We start from the raw sequence: 24,555 nt of genomic DNA, 5'->3' as shown, positions 1-24,555 counted from the left end.
CTCAGCAGCAAACCGTCACCCCTCGAACTTGTTTGCAGCCATTGTATCAAGGCAGGACCTGATCATTATCTCATGAGCAACAGCAGCAAAACCCATAATTACATTTTTTTAATAGGTCCTTTTAGAATAAACCAAATACATCTGTGATTATTATCGTTTTTCTATCATCTTACATAGTATCTGCACAAGGAAGTCTGCTTTTGGCTTGCTTCATACCAAGCACCATAAACAGTATTAGCTGTAACAACACTTCTTATAATTTAAATATTTTTTTTTTTCTCAACAGAAAGAACAAAGGACGTAGGGAATGCATGGTGTGCTGCCTCATAATCATAGCTTCCTTCAGAGTAAACACAAGGATCAATAGTTGCCTTTAACTAGTTTGAGCTAAAGCAGGAAGACTACTGATTGGAAAAAAAGTGAAAGGACTTCCTTCCTGTCTATTATGATTTCTTTTCACTTGTAATGATGCGTCTTTTGAGAAGATCTTTTCAGCTTTCTTCCTTTCAGTGTTATTCACAACCTGAGCTATTTTCCTGTGCTTCCGCTTGAAGTCCATGCGCCCATGTTCCCACAAGGAATTTCTTAAGTCACAGATTAAGGAAGCAAACTGCTGCCCACTTACCTTCAAAAATTCCAACTCTGTCTCTTTTTCAGATGCACCCACATAAGTGCTATGCAATTTTGGCAGCTCTTCCTTGATGTAGGACAGATCTAGTTTCTCCATCACTCTAGCCGGGACATAGTGTTCTAGTCTGAAATATGACATGCCATGCACCTACAACACGAAACATCTTTGTGATGGCATCTCCATACACTATTCTATGCACAAATGAAGCATAAACATTCATTTCACAGAGAATCGTACATTACAGCTGAGTAAGGGGAGGGATTCAGAATCTCAACCCTGACCCAGAGCTTAATTTCACATATGGTTTCTTCCTATTCAAGCCTGACTCTACTTCCACTGAAGAGAGAGGGTTCAACATCCAGATGTTAAACTAGCTTCTGCAACAGCCCTGTGTTAGAATAAAAGAAAACTTGCCCACAGCGAAAATTGCCAACAGCGTATCAGCTGAGCTTCCAGTCCAGGGCAGAGTTGTGAAGCATGTGTGGCAGCTCACAGTCCATTCTTTAATTAAGTAGCAAGAACACAGTTTCTCAAAGGTGAAATTGATGGTGTACCTCTGCCTGGTAATCTCCATACTCAGCTTGGAGAGCTAGGGATGCTAATAATAAGGCTGTCTCATCATCACAGTGCATCCTGTCTTCCAGGATGTCCTTCCGCAACTGTAGATAATACTGGTGACAGGTCAGCGTATGCCTAGAACAGGAAAACAAAACAAAAACCACAAAAAAACCCCACACCATCTTTGGTACTCTTCCTGTTATAGCAAATTTCCAGTATTTGATTAATATCCAATTTCTGACAATAAATTTAGGGCTTAAAAGGTTAAAAAAAAAATTCATACACTCACTGTATAAGACTGACATCATCCACAAAAAACTTTATGCGAAAAAACAAAGTGAAGTTGACAGGGGGCTTGTTCTTTTTCTTCGGTTCTTCTTTCCATCCTTCTGGAGCTACTTTACTTAGCTTTATGTCAGGATCAATGAAGAAAAACTCATTATCTGCCATGAATGTTAAAGAGAAGCACATGGGTAAAAACATTAAAACCAAGTATTTTCTCTAGCTGGAGGATCAAGACCAGATTTACAATTCTGAAATTTGAACAGTAAGGTTTTCTGTTGACTAACATGGCTTATAAGCACAATAGCTATTAAAAGGAACACTGAATAAGGGAAGAAGAAATAATTTTATAGTTATCCCAAAGACACGGGGGGCGGGGAAGTTACCTTCCGCGATAGCTACAAAATAGGAGCTAGGGTTTCTTTGAAAATTTCAAATTTCTTATCCCATAGGAAATCCAAAATCTGTCATTTCTTCCCTCCCTTACTACTTCTGTCCCACTTAGCCTTGAAAAGATTTTGCAGAAATGTTTCTAATTTGCCAAGAGCATCGGGAGCCTGCCATGGATAGAATAAGCTCTTCGGCTGCTAAGGGCTTCTATCTCATGCCAATATTCTGAGCGCTACAGGCCTGCAACAGCCTGTGAGATATGCTGACAGGAAATTTGGGTCTGAACACATTAGTTCTGCCATAATGACCTTCTACCCGGGGGGGGGTGTGGGGGGGTGGTGTGGGTGTGTGTGTGTGTCTGTGGGGGGGTGGAATTCCAACTTCTGGTCTGTTTAATAGCGAAAAATTAACAGCTCAGGAGTAAATTCTTATTTCTTAAGGCAACTCCCTCTATACCAAGGGCCCTCCTATGCATCCCAACAGGTCTGCCTCCACAAGAGGCTGCAACATTGCCTAGGGCATATTAACAGAACCCAAAGCCCTTTCATGTCCTCTGAAGGGTACTAGTCAGAGTGAAGGCAACAAACAGCAGGGAAGAAAACTCGGCAACCAAAGGGAAAAGGCTGCCCAAGGTGAGCTGCCATTACTCAGGCAAACATAGAATTTTATTGTGCAACATTGTTCTTAATCGAGGAATGTATTTTGCCTCAATACAAGAGAGTGTAACTCAAAGTAAACACTTTGTAGACGCAGGCAGTCTCCGCATCTCTTTTCTCAACACCATATAGCTAATTCTTCTTATTCTGTACCTGTCAACTCCATCAAATCATTATTCTTACCTCTTAAAGTAGCCAATCCAAACAAGTGATGCTCCACCAAGCCAATATGGGCAACAACCATATCAAAGACATCTTTACATATCGTTTTGGTATCACAGGTCAGCTCCAGCTTCTGCCCACTTAGAAGCATCACATTTACTTTTCGCCTGGTGTCATCATTCTTCCCTTTCTTAGTCTGCATTTTGTGAAATAAAATATCCCAACATTCACACTTGTGATAAAAGCGCATCTGTTGGTTTATCATACTTCCCCTGTCACTGATTCCTGAATAGCCCCTTTCTTACCAAGATAGACTTTGGTAGATCCAAGGAGATGAATGGCTCAATCGTCATTTTCACAAACTCGGGGCCAAAGAAATTCTGCAAATCACAAGAGTATGAATGAACACTGTGTTGCTGGAAGAACAGACTGAGGCACAGTTAAGTCCTGCCCTCCAAATGCAAAAGAGAAACCAAAGGCCGAAACTAGAAAATTGTACTTAATTCCTCCCATGAGCTGGTAAGTCTAAAGAACCTGATTTTGCCAGCATGTGTACCAGATACCACTGGCAAGCTACAGTGTTGGTGACATTATCACTCTGCATATTTTCCTTCCTTTGCTGGGCAAAAAGCCAACACTGTAATATTATTTGTCTTCCTTTAAAATGCAGGGTGTGGGTTGCATATTGGGACCATCTGGGCTTATCTCAGTAAGCAACTGCCTGACATTACTAAGTCAGTAATTGGTGGCAATTCCACCTTGACAAATCTCTGCCTGTGAACACACAAGTCTCATCTCCTGAAGACTGAAATGTTTCAGCATAATTCTGTCTGCTGGGTTCAAGTAGAGATCCTGGCCAATTTCTGTCTGCCTGTAGACAAATAAATGTTCTACTAATTCACCCTGTAAATTATAGGAGGTTACCTGTCCAAACTGTTAAAGGAAGTCCTCTGCACAATACCCACTTCAATACCACATTAAAAAAGTGGCCCAAGATTCACCTTTTTGAGGTAAAACCTTCAATGGCTGCTGCCTACTACCTACTGTGTACTATATGTAAAACATCCGCACGTAAACCTGTTAAGGGCTTGGGGGAACCAACCTGGTTAGTTAAAGCCTACGTGAACTAACTGGTCAGAGTGCTATGGACTGGAGACAGATACAGGAATATTACCCTGGATTAGGACAGCAAATTCACCTGAGTCTTGTTTCAAGTTTTCCCATCCTTAAAAAAATAACAATAAATAAATCCAATTCACTGAAAGCAGCAGCAGGGGGCACCAAGCCATCATCTCTTCTAAACATCAGCCATTCTATTTACCTATACCTCCATCTCCCTCTTTGTAATCTTATATTTCATCCACGTACCAAGACAGCTAGGAAAGGAAAGGGGAGTTTGCATGGTGATTCAGGGTGAACCCAAGGGCCAAATGAATCCTCCCTGCCTTTCTTTACCTTCCCAACTTGTTCATTTAATAACCTTTGAAGTTGGTGGGACACATCCACATTCCACTAAGAGAAATAAATGCAAACCAAGGTGGTTGAAAACACCACAGAATACAGGAGAAAACTACACCTTACCTTTGTTAGGATGCTATATTGTTTAATTGATGCAATCTTTAGTCAAGGCTTGCTGTCTGTTTTAGCATCTCTTGATACCGGCTTTAGGCTACGTAGCCACTAATGCCACAAAACCTCAGAATTTTACCCTGTAAGTGTAGGTCTTTCCTATCAGGGCAACACCAAACACCTAGTATTTAATCTGTTAATGACTGTTTAATACAGGACCCAGTTTATGAATATTAGAGTTTCAGTCAAGACACTGCTCTGTTTCAATGAAAATAAGAGTTCACCTGAGATCAGGGCATTACCCTCAGTTTTCTTTGTGTCATGGCTGTTTCCAGGGCTATTTCTCTCAGCGGATCTCTGGTGATATCAAGCATTGAGGACCTAATTGCATCTCCTGGGTAGAGGTTAGGTCGGGACTGCCTGAGAGCCATTCTAGCTTGCAGTTGCATCATTTCTTCTTCCTGACGCTTTAGCATCACTTCTTGACTTATTAGATTGCCTTCAGATGGTGCTTCATGTTGCCTACGGTATAGTCAGAGGGGATGAAAGAATTTAGTAGGTATGCCTAAGACATTCTGCTGCTTTAAGCACTTACCTAAGTGGAAACCCAGAACACAAAAACTAATTATCAAATACTACATTAAACACAACATTTATTCAGCAGCCAGGAGGTTAGCACTCTACAGCAATCCATCAATATAGAAAATGAGCAAACACGCCAAGTTTCTACAGCTGCCTGTCATTTATTCATATGAAAATAAAGGCTCAGCTGCAGTCTAAAAAATACTTGACACTACAAACCTAGTGAATCAGTACAAAGCCAGTAAACACACAGGAGGAAGAAAAATATTAATGCTTTGAAAATATCTTAATTTCTCTGTTCAAGCAGGGACTGTGAAAAAGGCATGCTCTAAAACATGTCGTTAAAGAAAAAACTAAAATAGTGGACTTTATATAAGTAAATATTGCTCCAATCACTTCCTCTGTAGCAATTCTTTATGAATTCTTTGCGCGGCACTATTTATTCCCTGATTTTTCCTGAGCAGTAGCATAGCTTGAAATATTTATATAAATATTTTATATGTATCAACATCCTATATACTAAATTATTCTAAATATCATACACTAATTTTTCATCATCTTATTTTGCTGAAAAAAATCCCTTTTCTTTCAAATTCCTAAGAATGGCTTGGTTGACACAGCCACCATAAAAAATAAATTAGAGTCTAAATTAATAATCCAAAGGAAAAAAAGAGAAAGACAAACAAAACCCTCCATCAGCATTTCTGAAAAACAAAGCAACCTATCCTCCAGTTCTTTTCTCAGCAGGTATGGATCCCAAATGTCCTACCAATTTTATTCTCTGTGGAAGGAAAGAAATCCATGTCCCATTTTGGGGGAACAAAAGCCATTTTTTATTTGAAAATCAGGCGGTTTGGAAATGTGAAGAAAGGAGAATTCCAAGAAAAATAAAACGAACTTCCACTTCCCTTCCCTGTGACCCATGCTTACATAAAAACACCTTTAAACCCCAAACTAAATATAAACCAATCAAGGCTTTAGAAAACCTAAAACAAGAAAAACAATGTTCTCCCTCTGCTAACATAACTATACAGAGGCAATTTTTCAACACAAATGGACAGGGGAAACTAACAAGACTTTCATCCACCAGAAAACACTTACAGCAATTCTAAGCTAAATGTTAGTTTAGATGGTACACTGGAGTAATGAAAAACATGAAAGAGCAAAGAAAGTGTTTTGAAGCCTGCAAATCATTGAACTGAAGTTTAGGAATACAGATAAATGTACAGTAAGTCCTGCACTGACACTGACGTACAGCCCTTTGTAGTAAAAGGTAATCTACAGACTTTTAAAGACATTATATTTATATACCTACTTTTTAAAAGAACCTAAAATATGTTTGGTGAATGATAAATCAGTTAATAAACTATGAGAAAATGCACCTGTCTAGACAGTACAGTTGTCTATGCTAATTGGTGGACATGATTTCAAATTTTTTTTTTCCCATCTTTTTACAGCAAAGTTTCTAATGAATGCCAATAGTGTGAACAGTGCACTGCATTCTCTTAATTTTTTTAATACTAAAGTTTCATTGGTTAGCATACAAAACCAGCATTAAAATAAGAAGAGTTATGTTATCATGAGAGTCCAAACAATAAAATGCCCCTAATGCGCCACAAACTGAGCAAAACAACACTGAAGTTCCTCAAATGGAATTTCAAGGAAGATATAGGGTAGTAACAGAAAATGTATTAATGTGAGCCCATTATCCTTTCCATTGTGCAGGGCTTTCATAGCATTGCTTCCCTTCTCCTTCCTCTGTTACTTTCTGCAACAGACTTAATGTGCACCTAAAAGGACAAAGTAATGAGAAAAGGCCTGCAAAGACTTGTGCACATGCTTAGCTTTTCACCAAGAGGAAGCTTATTAAGATCAACATATGTGGGAAAATTCACAATGAACAAAAGTTAAATACACCCACGAGCGCCCTTCAGATCAAGGTCTAAGGATGGGCTCTGAAATAAAACAAAAACAAACACTTTCTGAACATAAATATCTATGAATTATCAAAGATGATATGAAAAAGATAGACATGTTGCAACTGGCTGTATTTGAAAACACTTGCTAATGCGAAAACCCCTACCGCAGAAAAAAAATTTGTCTTTTTAATAACATACAGCTCTCTGCAATAGACAGAATCATAAGTTACTGTGTAAAGTATTATCATTATGTTGGTTTATAATCTTCCTTGACATGTATTAGTTTATCTGAAAATTGGGGCGGGTGTGGGGTGCCGAGGGAGGAAGCTCAAAAACCTAATGCTTTAAAGATTTTCCTAACTTAGTATATAAGCACTATCACCAACCAGAAATCAGCATGCTTCAGCATCTTGGGTAAGTAAAACTAACTCTGGCTTGGTCAGACTGACAATTTTCTACAGAGGGTATCAGCATGATTCACTCTTTAGGTTCTAAGACAAGGAATGCACCTCATTCTACAGAAGACGAGATACTGTTGACAGATACAGAAGGTAGAGCTCTTCTGTGAAGTTCAGAATATGCAAGTATTATTACTCCAACAAAAAAAAAAATCCAAATTACATTCCTAACAGTTAACATCATAAAAGTGTGTTTCCTATGGTACTTCATCAGACAAGTACTTGGCTGCTACTCTGTATTGTCATCAATGTCTGACTGCAAACCAGAATCTCACAGTTACTTATTAACCTGAAGATGGTAGTTGAGCAGTCACCTGGAAGGCTGACTCCTATAAAAGAGGGAAGTGAATTAACTCCTCACCTATTGTACTTACCAAGAAATTAGCAGGTATTGGATCAGAGAAGGAAGTTGGAAGAAGGGAAGCAGGTAGGCATTCTCTAATGATTAGTGCAGTGGAAAGGTCAGGAATAGACTGAGAAAGACGGGTGCCTTTTGGTAAGGTAGGAAGGATATGGAAATGAAATCTAGTGGAAGGAAAAGGCAACAGAAGAAAGAGATCCGTGTCAGCTGCTGCTCCTAGAGAGAAAAAGGAAGAAATAGTGAAGGAAGGAAGGAAGAAAAAAAAAAGGGGGGACAAAAATAAGGAATACAGGAAGCAAAGAGGAAACACAGACACAAGTATCCATTGCCATGAAGAAAGCATTCCAAGAAGTTTAAAGGATAACAACAGTCACAGACCACAAGAAGGGTTTGAGTGTACTCTGAGAGTACTACTGAAAAAATCTATGGCTTCTGCTAGTTTAAGGGCAGGCCAGCCCACCCAAACAGCACAAGTCATGCTGGCTGATAACTCTGAACAGCTTCACTGTTTTTTTATTATTGGCGACAGACTCCCAAATCCAAATCCTCCTATTTGATTTACAACTCAGCTTTACAAGGATAACTCCATGGATAATTAAGCAGACTGCCTCTAAGGACATGCCACAGGAGCAGTAAATTTAATATGTATTGAAGTGCAGATGGTATCTCTGAACACAGAGAAAAACACTGAAACATGCTCCCAAGTGCTGATGGAATTCAAGTAATGGATTAAGTTGCATACACTTCCCCAAACCCTGAAATCAAACGACAAGCCAAAAAATGTAAGCTCTGAGAATCTGCTCCTTGGAACTACTTGTTATCAAGAGTTTTACTTTGAGAGCTTATATTTCTGAAGCTTTAAAAGCCATGGTCTTCTGCAACACAGGACATTTTAAAGCAGCAACATGCAATGTTCTGGATAAAAATATTAAGTTACTTTCTTAGAAATCTCCCTGCTTCACTAGCTACCATCTTTGATGGTATTGCTTTTTACACTTGTTAGCCCTGGAAAGTTTTAACAGCTGTCGGAGAGAAAGAGCACGCGCGAGAGAGAGAGCACGCACTGTTTTCTATTCAGCTCACATAATTAACAGAGATATTATCTAAGTATTATTTTAGGACCAAATTCTGCTTGTGGCTGCTTTCCTGTTTCTCAATAGGTCTACAAAAAAAAAATCTAGTAAAACTAGCTTTCAGGAGTTTGGCCTCATTTTTCCATCTTGGATATACTTACTAGTCTGGTACTTAGATTAAAAAAAGCTTTTTCACCTTCTGAAAATGGGGGAACAATTATGAAAATCAGTAAAGAACTATCTGTGGTAGCTTACCATGACATATTTGTGCAAGTGCAGAGTGGTATCTGTTAGCAAAGGCACAGAGAGGAGGCCAAGCAGAAACAGGAGATTCAAAAAAATACTAAGCCTTGAAGTAAGGCTGTATAGTTACATACATGTGAAATTCATTCCATTGCTAAGCACAACAGGTAAGTCTATGCTGCATTTACAAAAGAATATTTTCTTTCTAGATTTCACGCATATACAAAATACGTCCATTCAAGGTACCAGTCTTAACAGAGCAATATAAAGTAAAATAATGTAAAACAAACCATGAGAAAGTATGTACTGTTTTACCATGGCTTTTTCACTTGCATAATAGGCCCGATTCATTTACAACAATGTGACTCATTTACATACCACATACTACTTTCCGTTTCTGAAACATTTTGTAAATAGAAACAAAAGTTCTCTATCAGCATCCGCAAATTACTGCTGTTTTATTTTGAAGCATAGCTACAGTGTTGAATTGGCAACTTTCCTCGGTTCAAGTCAAAGAAGAATGAAGGTTGACTTAGCAGTATTCACCAAAAGAAAAAAAAACAATGGCAAATAAGTTAAAAAAGCTATACAATCATTCTGTACACACAGTAGTAATAGTCTACTTTGCCATTTTAGTGTGGTGCTAAGACAGTATAAAATGCAAAGCAGAAATTTACAGCTCTTTAACCAGGTTACAGGAACGTAAACCTGTAACCCGAGTCCTTGCAAATTTGCTCTAAAAGCTCACACACTAGCCAAAATCCTCTTACATCAAGTCAGGCTGGATTTCTAAGACTGCTTGGACACTGCAGTTCAACACATATGCTATTACATGAATAGATACCATATTCCTGCCAACAAAGCAGCATTGACCCAGCTAAGCAATGCCTAATACTTCTCCCATGCAAGAAATGCCAATATATACATTTCTAAATGACTACGTTTTTCAGGCAAAGTGCAAATAGTAAGAAAACCAATGCAGCTGCTCAGCAGATCACCAAAAGCTGTAAGATTTCCAAGTAAGTGTTCTCTTGTTCATCTGCACTCAGATCCAGCTTATCTGAGACCCTGCCTTACTCAGATCCATTTTAAGGCACACAATACAGTGCAAGAAGAAGATGTTAATTTATTTTCATCTCCATGTTCAAAGCATGGCTCTAAGCCCTACTTGCTGCATGTCACCCTGTATGTTTAACGAACACGGAGGACACATTTGACAGCCTTGCCACATCACAAGTGAAACAGTTCCAATCTTCAGACACCTCTAAATTTCTTTAATAGGATAGAGCAGGATTCCCATCCAACTTATGCCAAAAACATATAAAATATCCCAAAATACTAAGCACAGCAGCAATCTTTCTCCTGATATACCCCAAACAAAGCAAAAAGCTGCCAAGAGAAGGCTTTGTTGTTGTAATGTGGTGAGGGAAGAGGGGAAAAACACGTGTCTTTTTTTCCATTTTCCCTTACAACAAAAATTATTTGAATCATTTTGATAAAATATTCCAAGGTGATTCAGCGTCTGGCAGAGACTAGAAGAAAATTTTCCATCCAAAAGGTCAATGGCAATAAAAATTCTCAAACATGTAGAATGGAACCACTCTCAAAACCTAACAGGTATGGTAAGATAGGCTTCTGCTGTACAAAGATGCTGTATTAAGGTGATGTACAAAGCAGAACCTACTTTTTAAAGCAATATTGATGAACAGCACTTGAAAAAATAAAACCCAAACAGACGTAATATTCAAATACACAGCACAGCAAAATAAATTTCAAAAAGCATAAATTGTTACTGAATTGGCCTGCCTAATCAGTGCTGAGGTATTAAAAAAAAAATCCAAACACAACAACATAAACTAAGAGTTTGCCAGAATAACCAACCAAATGTACGGCTTTTGGCTTATTTCAAAGAAATAAGCATGCTATCATTTCCTTATTAAATGAAAAAAAAGCAAATCAATCTGTATTAATTATTAGAAATATTAATTAAATTAATATGTATTAATTTATTAAAAAAGTATAATCAAAATCAAAATTATTAAATATTTGCAAGCAGAACATAGCCCCTGACCTTCTGACAGATATAGCAACTTGATAGAGTACAACCTAGTCTCCATTAAATATGGGAACTGAATTTGGACTCCTAACTGGTATACACCACAGTGCCTCACGAGACTTTTACTTCAGAATGCAATATGTAATTCTGAAATGCTATTTTCTTTCAAGTACAACATGCCATTTTTTAACCTTAAACAGAAGCTGGGATGGGAGTGAAAAATTCGCTTGCAGATTTAGAATACTTTCTTTGATAAAGACAAAGCACTCCAAGACATTGTTTTCGCAGGGTTTACCTTGCCCTCTGAGAATTAGCTTGACTTGATGTGGAGATATCATCAGCACCTGGCAAAGCACCACTGGCATCATCTCTCTTGAAACCTTCATTTCTTCTCACTAGCAAACCAAAAGACAAATTAATACTTGACTGGGCAACAAAGCACACAGAGTAATCCCGTCTAAAAATCAAGGATTTATCAGTCATATGAGATTACTTAGAAGGAATCAGATTCATGTGTTCTGCACAATGGCATTACAGTATTAGACAAACTAGCATTATGAAGTTGATTTAAGTTTTCAAAGCAATCTTATAGTTTCCCCCAATGAAGATAGCTGCACTACACAAGTCCTTTGAAGAATACTACTAAGGAAGGCCTAAAAGAAACCACAATTAAACCCCACCCCCCAACTGCATAGACATCTTTCCAAGGTGACACATTTCTTTGTCAGCCATGAGTCGAGACACATACATGGCAGAGACGACATACGAAACCACTCCAGAACAGAAACAGAGCAGCTAGATAAAGTAATTATGCATCCAGTTCACAAGAAGGGAGTTAAGAAACCAGTATATTGCTGAGCTCCTGTGTTTAATTTTTGTCCCTGGAATTTGACTCCTCCTTATAATTTATAAAAAAAAAAATTTTTTTCTTTTGGCAATATACTAACCTGCTATTTGTAATAGTTATCTCCTTTGCTGGTACGTCTTCCTGTAGCAGCACCTGAGATGCTACACTTAGAGCTTGATTTTGCAAACTACCTGACTTTCATCTCTTACTGTACCCTCAGTAAACAGAGCTAGCAGGAGAGCTCTTGCAGAACACATTACAGCCACATTGATTTATAAATAGTTCTTTTTGACAGTCATTCCACTGAGTCCAGCAATACTACTACTAGTAGCCAGAAAGCAGCTCTCTCTTGCCTGTACAAACTTAGGAGTTGTTGACTTTGGACTGGAACACATAAACAGCCTGTTCTAAATGGCAAGAAAATGAAGGGAAATGCGTTACAGGAGCCTTGCTAATTGTTACTGCTCCTTAGGCTTCTGGCTCAGTAAGTAGGAGGATAGACAAAGACAAGGAAGGTTGAGAGAGCAGCAAGTACAGGGAGGCTCGGTTGGAATTCTGTGCGTACAGAATACATGCGGTGCAGCTATACTCTAGCTTCCTAACTATTGCTTTCTTTCCTCATTTTCATCAAATGGTTTATCTCCATCACTTATAATGATTCTGCAAAGCTGTTTCATCAACTGTGCTCTCCTCTTGACTTCTTTTCACCATTCTAGCACTTCTTTCAAAAAATGCTCCAAGCATTTCCTTCCATGCTGTGCTTCCACCGTGTAAAGAAAACCCTTCCTGCCATATATGAGCAAACAACTTTTCATACAATCTCCTGCTTTTCCAAGCCATTGATTTCATAGAACTTACTTAAATTTATCATACAAACAGTCTGTACTATGTACTACTTTTGCATTACACCGAAATCCTTGGCCTATAAATTATCAACCATTTAATGCTCACAGTAAAACCCACTGATATAAAAATAATTAAACCATGTATGTCCCATATAAAGCTTTTGCAATTTAGTGTTATTGTACACTAACAACAACCCGATCCTTTTTGTGCCTCTAAAGACAGCATGTTATTTAAGACAAGCACTCCAGTAAAAAGTTAACCATTTCCAGCTTTTCCTACCAGGTTCCCTTCCAGAGTGCTGAATGTCAAATTCATTTCTGAACAGACTGCCAATTATGCTGAACTGTACACAATGTTGTAATTACATGAGATCATTACAACTTTGTATTAGTGGTAATTATCAAGCCTCCTACTAAAGGTGTAACTTCATATTTTGGGGGTCTATTTTTCACCGTGAACTTTTGTCTTTACATTTTTTGTTTCTTTCTTTCGGTTTTTGCTTGTTTGTTTGTTTTTGTTTTGTTTTTTAAACACAGGTCTTACCTTGCCTGAAATCTGGTTCCGAAGAAATAACAGATGGACTTTCACTCGAAGTACTATAAACGTCGCTGTGGTAAGATTTGTACCTTCTCAAAGGCTCTGAAAGTTTAAATCAGGGTATCAGAAGAGTAAGAGAGCAACAGTTCTAATTAACATTTGAAATCTTTCCAAAGCATTTTTAGATGCCTGTCTGCGGCTATGAGGTCTGAAAGTAAACACACTGTGGATGCTGTGCAGTCCCATTCTGTCCCTGCAGCCTGAGGGTTCCGTGGTCTGCCTGGCCTCTCTTGGCTATGCTAACGGAGCCACCTCCTCTGAACTTCTCTCTCATCGTCACTTCCAAGTTAAAACTAATATTTAAAAAAACAACAAAACCTAAGACAAAAACCAATCCCTCCTGCAAACAAAACTGATGAAAACATTTGGTGTGTACCTCTTGCATGTAGAAAGCAACCACCAGGACCCAGTCCCTGGTTCCTTCACAATGAAAAAGAAAAATATACACAGAGACAAAGCAAGAACTGGAAAATTATAATTCATTCAGCTCATCTTTGACATCCACAAAATATGATTAACAATCAATTAATAAGTCCCTATAGGATATTTAATTAACCAGAACAGCTACATGCATGTGATGAGAAATCAATACAGCAGTCTCGGTTCCTACTCTCAGTGGATTCTTTAAATAACATACTGGAGCAAAGGACTCCACAGAAGGGGTATGTACTTAACTTTTGCAACAATCTCCCAAAACTTTCCTATGCACAAGCCAACGAACAACCACATAGTGTACATAAAAGCAGAAAACAAGACAAAAAAGTCCCCATATTTTGGGATTACCAATGCTTCACTGCCTAAGTGAGAGAAAACTTCAGGTGTCTTTATTTGCAGAAGGCTATCTCTGTTCCAACTATAGTTAATGTTTTTGGAAACAAAAGTGATGATATAGAGAAAACACAGGTAACTGCTGTGAAGACAAGTGCAAATCACTACAGCAAGGAATATAAAATGTAAGAATACAAAATGGGGAAATACATGAGCAGATGAGTCTGGACACTGCAAAAAGGAAGTTGGAGGTTCCAACTTCCCACATCCAGAAAACAATAAACCTGTGGCATAACCTGTATTAGGTCAGAGGACAAGTTAGACATGCAGTCAACAGCACTACTCATTCAGACTTCCTACAGAAGCGGGAAAAACTCCAAATAGGAAAAAGGCATGAAAAGATACCAGATAATGCAGTAGACCAAGACTAAAGACTAGTTCATGTTAATTTTGGACTATCTGTTTCCAAAACCTTCCTCCTTAAAAGCCAGCATTTCCCCCATTTCTACCAGCTCACTTGGGTTGTGCAGTTCCCCACTGTCCCACCAAATACAAGATTGTTAAGAAAATTGGGAAAAGTAAGCAAAGTCACCAATCAACCCATGAAACCAACTGCTCCCACAAGCCCATCTCAGTTGCACAGTTTAGCAGCATAAAACCCAATTAATCCTAAGGACATTTCACATTACTCTCAGAAACGAGCAATACTGCTTGCACATTTGCAAACCAACCTACAGCAAGATGAAGAGAATTCACTGGGGGTGGGGTTGCTTCAGTCTTTCACAATGGCTACTTTCAGTGTTCTGGATTTTACAACAAAGAAATCTACCACCAATCTAGCAATTACTTGCCTAACAAGGGAAATAAAAACCAAATTCAGTGGGTAGCTTTTAGAAATGTATTTTTAAAATGCTCCCAGCCCTTTAAGTGAGGCATCAATCCAAACATGATACTGGAGCTACAGTACAGAAATGTTTAACTGAAAACAGATCTCTTCTTTCCCAGTAGTTTTATTAGCTGTAGGTTTTTCAAGTCTGCTAAACTGACTTTGAAGCAAGAGGATGGAAAGGGAACAATACAATATAACATGAGATTTTAAACAGATTTATTTTTTTCCACCTAGTCAGCAGCCTGGGCTTCCAGAATCACAGACAAATTGTGGCTCCATCCTGGTTCTTCGAGACATGAAATTTTGCAAAAAATAAATGTAAAGTGGTAAAACAGAAATATGCAGTTAAAACACAAAACAAGTGTTTGTATGTGGTGATGTGATATCTGACTCTGCAGGGTATTTGACTTCTCTTGACGCATCCTGTTAGCAGGAGTTGGCACCCTGCTGTAGGCCAAGGGGTAAGTTCATGAGCCAAGAAACACAAAGCAAGATTCCCAATCACTACTTATCTCAATGTTTTCACAGACCTCCACATGAGGCCCAGCTAGGTTTAAACCTATTCTCCCAGCATTCGCAAGTAGAGACAGAGATGGGACCACCCTCCTTTCTTGTCACATCCTTCTCCCTAAGAAAGACCATACAACTTATCCCAATAACACAAGCAAAGATACTCTCCTCATCTTCTGGAGGCATTTTACAACCTTTCCACATGGGGCTGCATCAATGACTATCAGCCCGTTCAGCCTAGAGACAAAAGTTTAAAGGCAATTAAGAAGCTACAGCCTGAAATTCAGGATAAATCCTCTAGATTTTTCTTTGCTTTGCTCAGTTTAGGGAAAATATATACAGATGTGGAAGTGTTTGCTGCTGGGGCATCTTCTCTTTGGCAACCACCTTCCAGTTCTCTGCTGGTATATACACGTGTCTAGCTACACCCCCTACACATCCCCCCAGCGCTGCACCTCCTCTTAACCAAACTTCATCTCTTGTGGGCCATAGACAGGATAGGCACTACAGACCTGCAAACATTCAATTAAATTGTAAATATTGAGACTACTGTATCCATAATTCTTGCAAAATTACCCAATTAACTTATGCTGTCTCCTCTCCTCCAGCAAATTCTCCTCAATTCTAACATACCATATTAGGATTTAACTTCAGAGAAGGCACTTGAATCATGTCCAAGCCAAACTTCTAATTAAGAACTGGTTTCCAAAGGTCACAAAGTTTCAATTCTGGGATCAAGTTAAAGTTAAGCTTTTCACACAATAGTTTTAAAAATGAGGACCAACTTCTAGCCTGTCTGGGTGGGAAGGAACTGAAAGATGACATCAATAAAAGCTGAAGACGAAAATAAAACAACTTATCTCCCATACTTACAATTTTCCCTGGGATTTTTGAATGGCCTTGGCTTGTTGTTTTGTTTCAGGTTTTTTTGTTTGGTTGGTTTTTTGTTTGCTTTTTTTTTTTTTAAATTGTTATTTTTGGTGACTGAAGAGAGACTTCAGAATCGATTTAATTTCCAGAAACATCAAGCACATTGTAGCAAAAATTATTCTACCAGTTACCCTTCTTAACATTTCAGTGTTTAGATTACAGTCTCTTACCAGAACACTTCAAGTCATTTCATACCTTAGCAGAAAAACAAACCTGAGTTTAGGCATGTTTTAAAAGTCCATAACTAAAATGAATATTCAAAACTTGTACTAATAATTTAAGTTAACACGTGGTAGCACCATGATGCAGAGATGAATGAAGCATTACAACTTGAAGAATCTGTGTTTGTGCTGCTTAGTGCTGCAGTGGTGCTTTTTCAAACTCCCTATCAAAGCCAGCAGAGCACAACTTTACAGGCACCTAACACAGCATAAAAATAACAAGACACACTGTTAACGCAAGGCAAGACATGCAAGCCCAGACAAGTAATTTACCTCATCTCAGCCAACTTCAACAGAAATCAGAGAACCACATTTAGCTTGGAATTTCATTATCCTGAACACATGACTCACATTAGATACACAGGTTTTCAAATACACATTATTACAGAATTATTACTGGCTGTACAGAGAAGAAGGAGGACAGAGAAGATGGCAGAGTTAAACAGGCAGTTCCATGACAGGGAGGGAGCTCTTGTTTGCTCTTTGAGGTTTGTTGGTGGGTGTCTCTATTACGCAAAAGTGTTACTATAATACTATTTAAAACACATTAACTGTCCTTTAGGAGAGGCTGGGACTTGCTTCTTTCACAAGAGTTTAACCAATAGGTTAGAGTCATATTTACTCTTCCTTTTCCTCTTTTCATCTAAGAAAACTTGAATTATAAGGCAGCATAGATTTAACAGGAAGAACGCAGAGATCCACAGTAAATCCCTGGTAAGGATTCATATCCAACAAGTGTACAAGGGAAACAAATCCATTCAGCCTTCCAGGGGAGCAGGCTCATTTTAACTTTCAAGATTTCCACCACCCATATTGTAAATGAAAAAGTTGTATTGCGCATGCAGCCCAAATCACCAGCCATCCAGGCGACTCCCTAGAGAGCCTAACCGACATCTGATACATAGGGTCTAGCAGGATCTGAGTGACAGGAAGAAACAGAGCCTTGTAAAATTGCCGAAAACACACAACTCTAGGGCTAGGCTGGAAAGGAAAACAGCAAGATTAAAAATAACTCCAGGGTCTGGTAAGAACTCAGTGTCTTGTACTTAGAAGGACACCCTTCTTTTCTGGATCCGGATCATGCCTTCTAGGATAAGGTATGTAAATGGAAACAGACACAGACTGAAAGTATGGCCAATAAAGTTGTTTGTTTGTTTTAATTTATCTGTTTTATCCAACTGAGAATGTAATGCGTTGACTAAAAATGGATAATACCAGACTGCGTGAGCTACTGAAAGCTCAATAAAGCAGATGCCACTTTGCTGTGCAATTATGGAATTGTAAGAGCTGTTTTACTACCTTATGTTAAACTATGTAATTCAGAACAAAATAATAGTGGCTGATACCAGAGTACTTGTACTTTACAGAAATCCCACAAACATTTCTCTCTTTTTCCTTGAAAAACTTCTATAGTGTCAGTAAAATTAACAACTGAAAGTTTTCTATCTAAAATAGTATCAGTCCATTATCCTACCCTTCAGCTTCATTAATACTATTTCCGAACATTGTTCTAACTGAACCTTATCCTTACTGGACATACCAACCACATGAGAATCCATTTCGCCACCACTGAATTTAAATCATACTGCAGCATGATCGTAAGACATGTGTAAACTCAGCCTTAATTTGTTTTCACATGCAAATAGAGAGACCATTGTGGATGACTCGCATTTCCTCTGCTTAGCCTACACATGAACTGAATACATACAATTCAAGAGAAAAAGAAAGTATGCACACTTCATTGAATTTACAGAGATAAGTTTGTAAAGCAGCTGTTCCTCTTTTGCCCTAAATCCAATCTCCCATTTAACCCACTTCTACAGAAGCTCCCAAATTCAAATCTCTGGGGCTTCATTTGCTAGGATAAATTTACTACCAAGAGCTGCTGATTACCTGCAGAAATTTTCCCTTATTCAAAAATGCAGCTTCAAACTAAGAGAGCTTTTAAAATCCAGACATTCAGAGTATCCCTGACGGTAACTCCCCACCGAAACACATGCAGTCATAATATGGAAGTTTTATAAATGGGGTCCAGATGAGTCTTCAGGGTAAACACTGTTTTGTGAGATAAAGACACAGAAGACTTAGGAGGCAGAGACCCATCTCTAGAAACACAGAATATTACTGCCTCTTCTTGCAGACTGTATGAAGCAGAGAGCAATAAGTGGACAAAAAAAAAGAGGACTTAATCATCTGGGTTTTCAGTCGGAAAAATCAAAGGTAAAAAGAGAGAGGGATAAACACAACTTGAGGCTCTGGGATTCACATGGTTCCCAACTGCAAAAACATTTAACAAAGGCTTGAGAATATTCCCAAACCACCCCCATTCCCCCACCCCTGGATTCAGCATTCCAAAACTTCAGCAAGATCAGCTTTTTTGGTATCCTCCCCTCTTTTTCCTCCCTGTCTGCTATTTAACCCACAGACAGCTACATTACTACTCTCCTAACTGGTTTTGTGCTCCTGTATTCCACCAGGACATAGGCAATCTTTACGCCTTGCTCCCTCGTGCATCTCATTTACAACATCCTCATAAGCAAAACTGCATATAAAGAAGAAGGATGCACATTCACTCAAGTAACACATAAACCAATTCACTTTGAATTATGCATACACCCAAAACAAGGTGGGGGGGGGAAGCTGCCTAAGCAAATAAAAGGGAGAGATTCATACGAGGCTACCATCTCACAGCCTTGTGCCTTACTATTGCGCCATTTGAAGGTAGGCCTGAGATACAAAAACTGAAGTGTGTTTACACTTCATAACTCTCAGAAGATACAATCAGTTTTGTGGGTGAGAAGGCAAAGAAAGCTGGGAGCAAGGGAGACCAGATGACACACGCTTTTGAGCAGCAATGCAGGATTGCAAAACGTAAAAGGTAGAATATTATTTTCTCTCTGAAATGGGACACTATCAGTTAGTGCCAAGCAACAATTTCCAAGTTTCAAAAGTACTACAAAACCAAAATCTGCTCTCCTGGTACAGATCTGCTCTCCTGCAGCCTATCAGTACTTAAAGGGGGCTTATAAACAAGATGGCAGCAAACTTTTTAGCAGGGCCTGTTGCAACAGGACAAGGGGGAATGGCTTTAAACTAAAGGGGGGTAGATTTAGGCTAGATCTAAGGAAGAAATGTTTTACGCTGAGGGTGGTGAAACACTGGCACGGGTTGCCCAGAGAGGTGGTGGATGCCCCATCCCTGGAAACATTCCAGGTCAGGTTGGACGGGGCTCTGAGCAACCTGATCTAGTTGAAGATGTCCCTGCCCATGGCGGGGGGGGGGTTGGACTAGATGACCTTTAGAGGTCCCTTCCAACCCAAACTATTCTATGATTCTATAAACTGCTTGGGTTTAACACCTCACAACTTCACAGCTCTAAACAATTCTGCCTAAGCTCACAAAACCTACATAACAAAAACAAGAATGAACAATAACAGCAGAGATGCAGAACTTACTCTCCCATCTCTTGGCAAGATTAACACATTTTTGGAGTCTGTTCTTAGTGTTCAGAATTGGCTACACCTGAAGTCAAATAGCAGTCTCTTTCCCTTCCCCCCATCTGGCTAAGGACCTAATCATAAACAATCATCTTTAGTATACAAGAGATAAACAACCTCAACCCTAAAACTGTACAGCAGAACAACATATAAAACAGCAAGTTCATAAGCAAGGCACTTCAATGACACTGTCTTTGGAAGGCTTGCGAGGCTAAATCTGAGATGTTCTGACTGTAGATTATAGAGCAGTTTAGACGGTCTGCAGCTCACTACAAACCACTCTATTACAGCACAGCTGTAATTAAAGCTCTGTCATTCTTTCCACTATAAACTCTAATTTTCATGAGTTTATAATTTGGATCGTAAAAATCTGTTCTGAGTGAAAGCTTGGCATACCAGAGCCTGTGCATGAGGACATTTTCTTTTTCCAAGACAGTCAGCTCCTTAAGGTTTTATGAATAACAAAAAAGTTTGCCAGCTTAACCCAAAATAAGTTAAAGAAGAAATAAGCCACATGTACTTAAGTTCCTTTGTAGTTTGAGGAGGAAAGTTTTATCTGGCCAAGTTTAACCCGCAGAGAGTCCAATGCCACTTCACAATTCAAAAAACTGAAAAACAACATACAGCCAAAAGCAGAGGCTTACTACAATTTACACAGACTTAACTGTAACCTAGACCTGGACTCAACCAAATTGAAAATATCCCCAAACCTACCAAAGAGAAGGCAGATTGTGTCCTCTCTACTAAACCCAACCACCAACCCTGTTCCCATGACTCCTTGCCCATTCCTCCCCTCCAAGCTGAACAGAACCCTTATTCCTGACTACACAAGCTTTCATAACACCTTATTCTCTTTCTCCGTTTTTCCTTTAAATGTCTCTCCTTTGAGGTCGTGCTGCATCCCACGTGGGAAAAGAGTAGTAGTTGCTGTCACCTTCTGTGGACTTCTTTCCACTCCATTTCTAGTTGTTGCCCACCTATCCGCTATATGATTACCAGCTGTAGGCAGTAAGATACCATGCATCAAGTGCTGCCCAAGAAACTGCCACCACTACCTTTATCAAGATAGGTGACATATTTTACCACAGCTTTCCACACAGTTGCTCATATCTCTCAGCTAGGCTGGGTTTATGTCAGAAGAGCAATTCCACACACACTTGATAATGCCTGGCATTCAGAAATATCTGTCTACCCACTAAGTGCTTGAAAATTACATACAACAGTAATGCACAAAAACCTTACAGACTGTATTTTTCATTTATTTGATAGATGAAACTAGCAATAGACTCTTTTTATGGAAGATCTCAAGGGACTTGTCTATTGTAAACAAGATCTGAGATAAGGAATAGTAAAACACATGGAACAAGAAACAAAAGGGAAAGAAGTCATAATAGACTAGCAGACTTTACGTATTAAGGCTTTTGTGAATCTGGTCATTAAGGCAGAATAGAATACTTTCAGTCAGGCTTTCTCAAGCCCTGTAAAACACAACAGCAACTAACTGCTATGTGAAAAAGTATTCCCCATCCATCTTACTAAAATACTCCTTTAAACTGGCTCTCATTAAAAATTCACATTCACAACTAGGTTCTGGCCCGAAAACTTTTCTTTAAGTAGTTAACTGACCAAAAAAAAAAAAAAAAAAAAAAAAAGGGGAGAGCCTAAAATAAAACAGCAGAGCACACACTCTTAACTTCAGTTCAAGAGTGAAACATACCTTCTTCCTCTGTTGAAGGGAGAAAACTCAGAAGACAAGAACATTGCAACCCAGCTATCTGTTGAGAAAGTATCTTTTTTTTTTTTTCTAGCAAGGAATGACTGTGAATTCAGAAGGATGGGCAGTGAGTCATTAGCTATTGCCTCAATCTTCCCTATACAGATTTGTCACTCAGCTTCTGTGACTACTAAGCCCCAGTTCCTGGTTTACTTTGACTGCACTTTCACCCATTCCCTTTATGAATCAAGTAGTTTCACACATCTGAACTATCTCAGTTTGCAAGACACGGGCACGTTATGTTTTCTGCCATCTTCCAATCTGTTGAATGAGAATGATAAGCTCTTGCTCATCAATGGGTTTGGCCAAGCTTTTGGTTTTGCTGTTGTGCAACACAAACCTGCACAAAGCTGCACTCCTGAATGGCAAGGCTATTGAGCTTTCCCAATGCAGGGAGTGGCCTCCTCTTAAACTTTGTTAGCTGCCTATCTCCAAAGATCAGAGCTGACTCATATACTTGAGATGGTCCCCTTCAATTTCAGACTCTTAAACCAAAAACCAACCAACCTTCCCCGTAACCTCATCAGACATCTTGGTAGCTAATGACAGATGGTGAACTTCTATTGAGATAAACAATGGTATCTCCACAGTACTACTTCCATCTATGTTCATTCCTTCACATTATAATGTAACCTTCGTCGGAAGGTGCTAATTTGGTAGCACAAAAAAACTCCAGCTGTCTTGTCTGTACAACTTGTACAGAAATCATACTAGCTTTTTAAACTGCCTATGCCATTTCAATAACACTCCTTTCTGGAGCTCAAGGCTCACATGCATAGGAGAGAAAGAATTGGCTTCCCATGCTAACTGCAATATAAGCATCGCCCGAGATGGCCACAAGGGGCATGAACAGGCATTTTAAAAAATTCAACCTTGATAAAAGGCTTTATCATCTCTCCTTAATAAGGAGGTGTTTACACCTCAGTGCAGGAAAAGGAGGTAAAAGTTGGTTTTTTTTTTTTCACACAGTTATTTCTGTCACACAACAGACAGGCAGCCATGAGTTTTCAACTGTATGGATTTTGAATGCACCTGAATAAATGACTGCACTAGCTCTGTACATACAGCTCTTCTACCGTATACCTTAGATGATTAAGTTATGCCTTCTGGCCCATCACAAGCATGATCCGACTCTGCTCTCAGTTTCTATCCAACCATCCCAAATTTGCAACCCCTGAAAATCATATCACATTTTCAAAGCAAACAAAATACGTAGTTCCCCTTATAGGGTTCTACATAAAGATGATTTTATAAGTTTCCACAGAACAAATACAAAGACTTTGTTTTTCCCCATGCGTTCTTTTAATTAACTAATGGCCCTTGTCAAGTATTCCCACTGAGGTAAAGATCTTAACATGAGTCAAAAAAAATTTCATATTTAAGGGCTTAACTGCATCATCCGGAGTTATACAGTGCAAAAACTGAGAGATCTGGAGACGAAATTCTCCCTTTCCTCTGGGGTATAAATCTGTCTCTAATAGCTGGAGATGATGATTTTCCTTCAAGGAAAATTATTTGACAATTGGCTATTACCAACTTTTTTTTCTTTTCCTAATTTTAATTGATGAACTTGATATTGGCTGACTTACAGAGATCAACCATTTTCACTGGGTAAGCAATCTGGACAAGCACATTTATCTTCATTGGCAACAGACGTTCTAATGCTTTCACTTTACCTGAAAAAAGAAGATGAAGCGAAAATCTTGGCAGTTTCAAGAGCTGCTACAAGAGAACTCAGATTTATCATAAAGAGAAATCTTTGTTTAATGACTGGAATACTCAGAAAATCAAGAAGCTTCACTAACCTTCTACATTCATAGCTTCTCTTAGAAGCTGCAACTTCTTCTGTCTCTCTCTTATCCTGTCAAAGGCACTTGATATTGCTGCAGAAGTTGATGTCTCAGGCACATGGCACGTTTGGTCCAGTTTTTGTGGTCCGAAGACATCCAGTGCTATGCTCCCATCAGAGTATCTTGCTTCTTTGTTTCTGGTAGTAGTAGAAGTCCGTACTGTAAATGCTTCACACTGATGGTTGTGCCCGTGAGAGCCTCCAGCATGGTCCCTCTCAGTGGCCTTGTCAGTTGTGCAAAGCAAATCTGTGGAGGAAGCCCATACTTTCCGCTTGGGAGTGACATCTGTATGAAGGTGACCTTTTTTTTCAAACTCACTGGCTTTACATCTATGAGGACAGAAAACATCTTCCTGTCCTGAGCTGTAATCTGCGGAAATGCCCTGGAAAAACTCTTCCTCGCCTTGTGTTCCTCTAATGGACAGAAATCCCATAGACTTGCTAAGTCCTTTGTTAAGCATGGTCTGTTGAGAGAAGTGAGCTTTGTGTCCATCAGGTGCATCAGCCACCAATGTTTTTCCTGAAATAAGGAGACATTTCTTACATGTAATTTTGTACTTAATACACAAGAGTGCAACACAAGTTAGTTACTGTTAAAGTGTATACTGAGCAAACATTTTGGCCGCGATTTTGCCATGCAAAACATTGAGACAGTTACTTAAAGGGCTGCCTCAGTCAACAAAGACAGAACTCCAACTACTTCATATATGACAGGCATTTCTTTTATTTCTGAAGTGCTCAAGAAAAAATTATGGCCTACTATAATTCAACATTAACATTTAAAAAAAAAATATTATCACATACATGCTGAAAGTTGTTTTCTCATTAGTTTTATTTTTAAAATAGTCTGGACTATCACCAAAAGTACTGTTTAATGATCAATCTGA

The 24,555-nt window shown here is 38.9% G+C and overlaps 1 protein-coding gene across 9 annotated transcripts in view; it reads right to left on the bottom strand.

The window, feature by feature from the left end:
- PTPN13 (protein tyrosine phosphatase non-receptor type 13) overlaps positions 1–24,555 on the bottom strand; it is a 126,207-nt gene that overhangs the window by 40,186 nt on the left and 61,466 nt on the right. For 8 of the 9 annotated variants that reach the window (XM_076337030.1, XM_076337033.1, XM_076337034.1 and 5 more), the window contains 9 exons: positions 23,625–24,188; positions 13,177–13,272; positions 11,236–11,335; positions 4,551–4,770; positions 2,985–3,059; positions 2,701–2,875; positions 1,479–1,632; positions 1,186–1,324; positions 626–778 (listed from right to left, as the gene is read on the bottom strand). In XM_076337030.1, coding sequence (XP_076193145.1) covers positions 626–778; positions 1,186–1,324; positions 1,479–1,632; positions 2,701–2,875; positions 2,985–3,059; positions 4,551–4,770; positions 11,236–11,335; positions 13,177–13,272; positions 23,625–24,188 — 1,676 coding nt within the window. Of the gene's footprint in view, positions 1–625; positions 779–1,185; positions 1,325–1,478; positions 1,633–2,700; positions 2,876–2,984; positions 3,060–4,550; positions 4,771–7,581; positions 7,748–11,235; positions 11,336–13,176; positions 13,273–23,624; positions 24,189–24,555 lie in introns of those variants that run through there. The other variant, XM_076337035.1, reaches the window with a different exon arrangement.

Source organism: Aptenodytes patagonicus, chromosome 4 (assembly GCF_965638725.1).
Source record: "Aptenodytes patagonicus chromosome 4, bAptPat1.pri.cur, whole genome shotgun sequence".
Taxonomy (NCBI): domain Eukaryota; kingdom Metazoa; phylum Chordata; class Aves; order Sphenisciformes; family Spheniscidae; genus Aptenodytes; species Aptenodytes patagonicus.
This window is presented reverse-complemented; position numbering and strand designations above follow the sequence as displayed.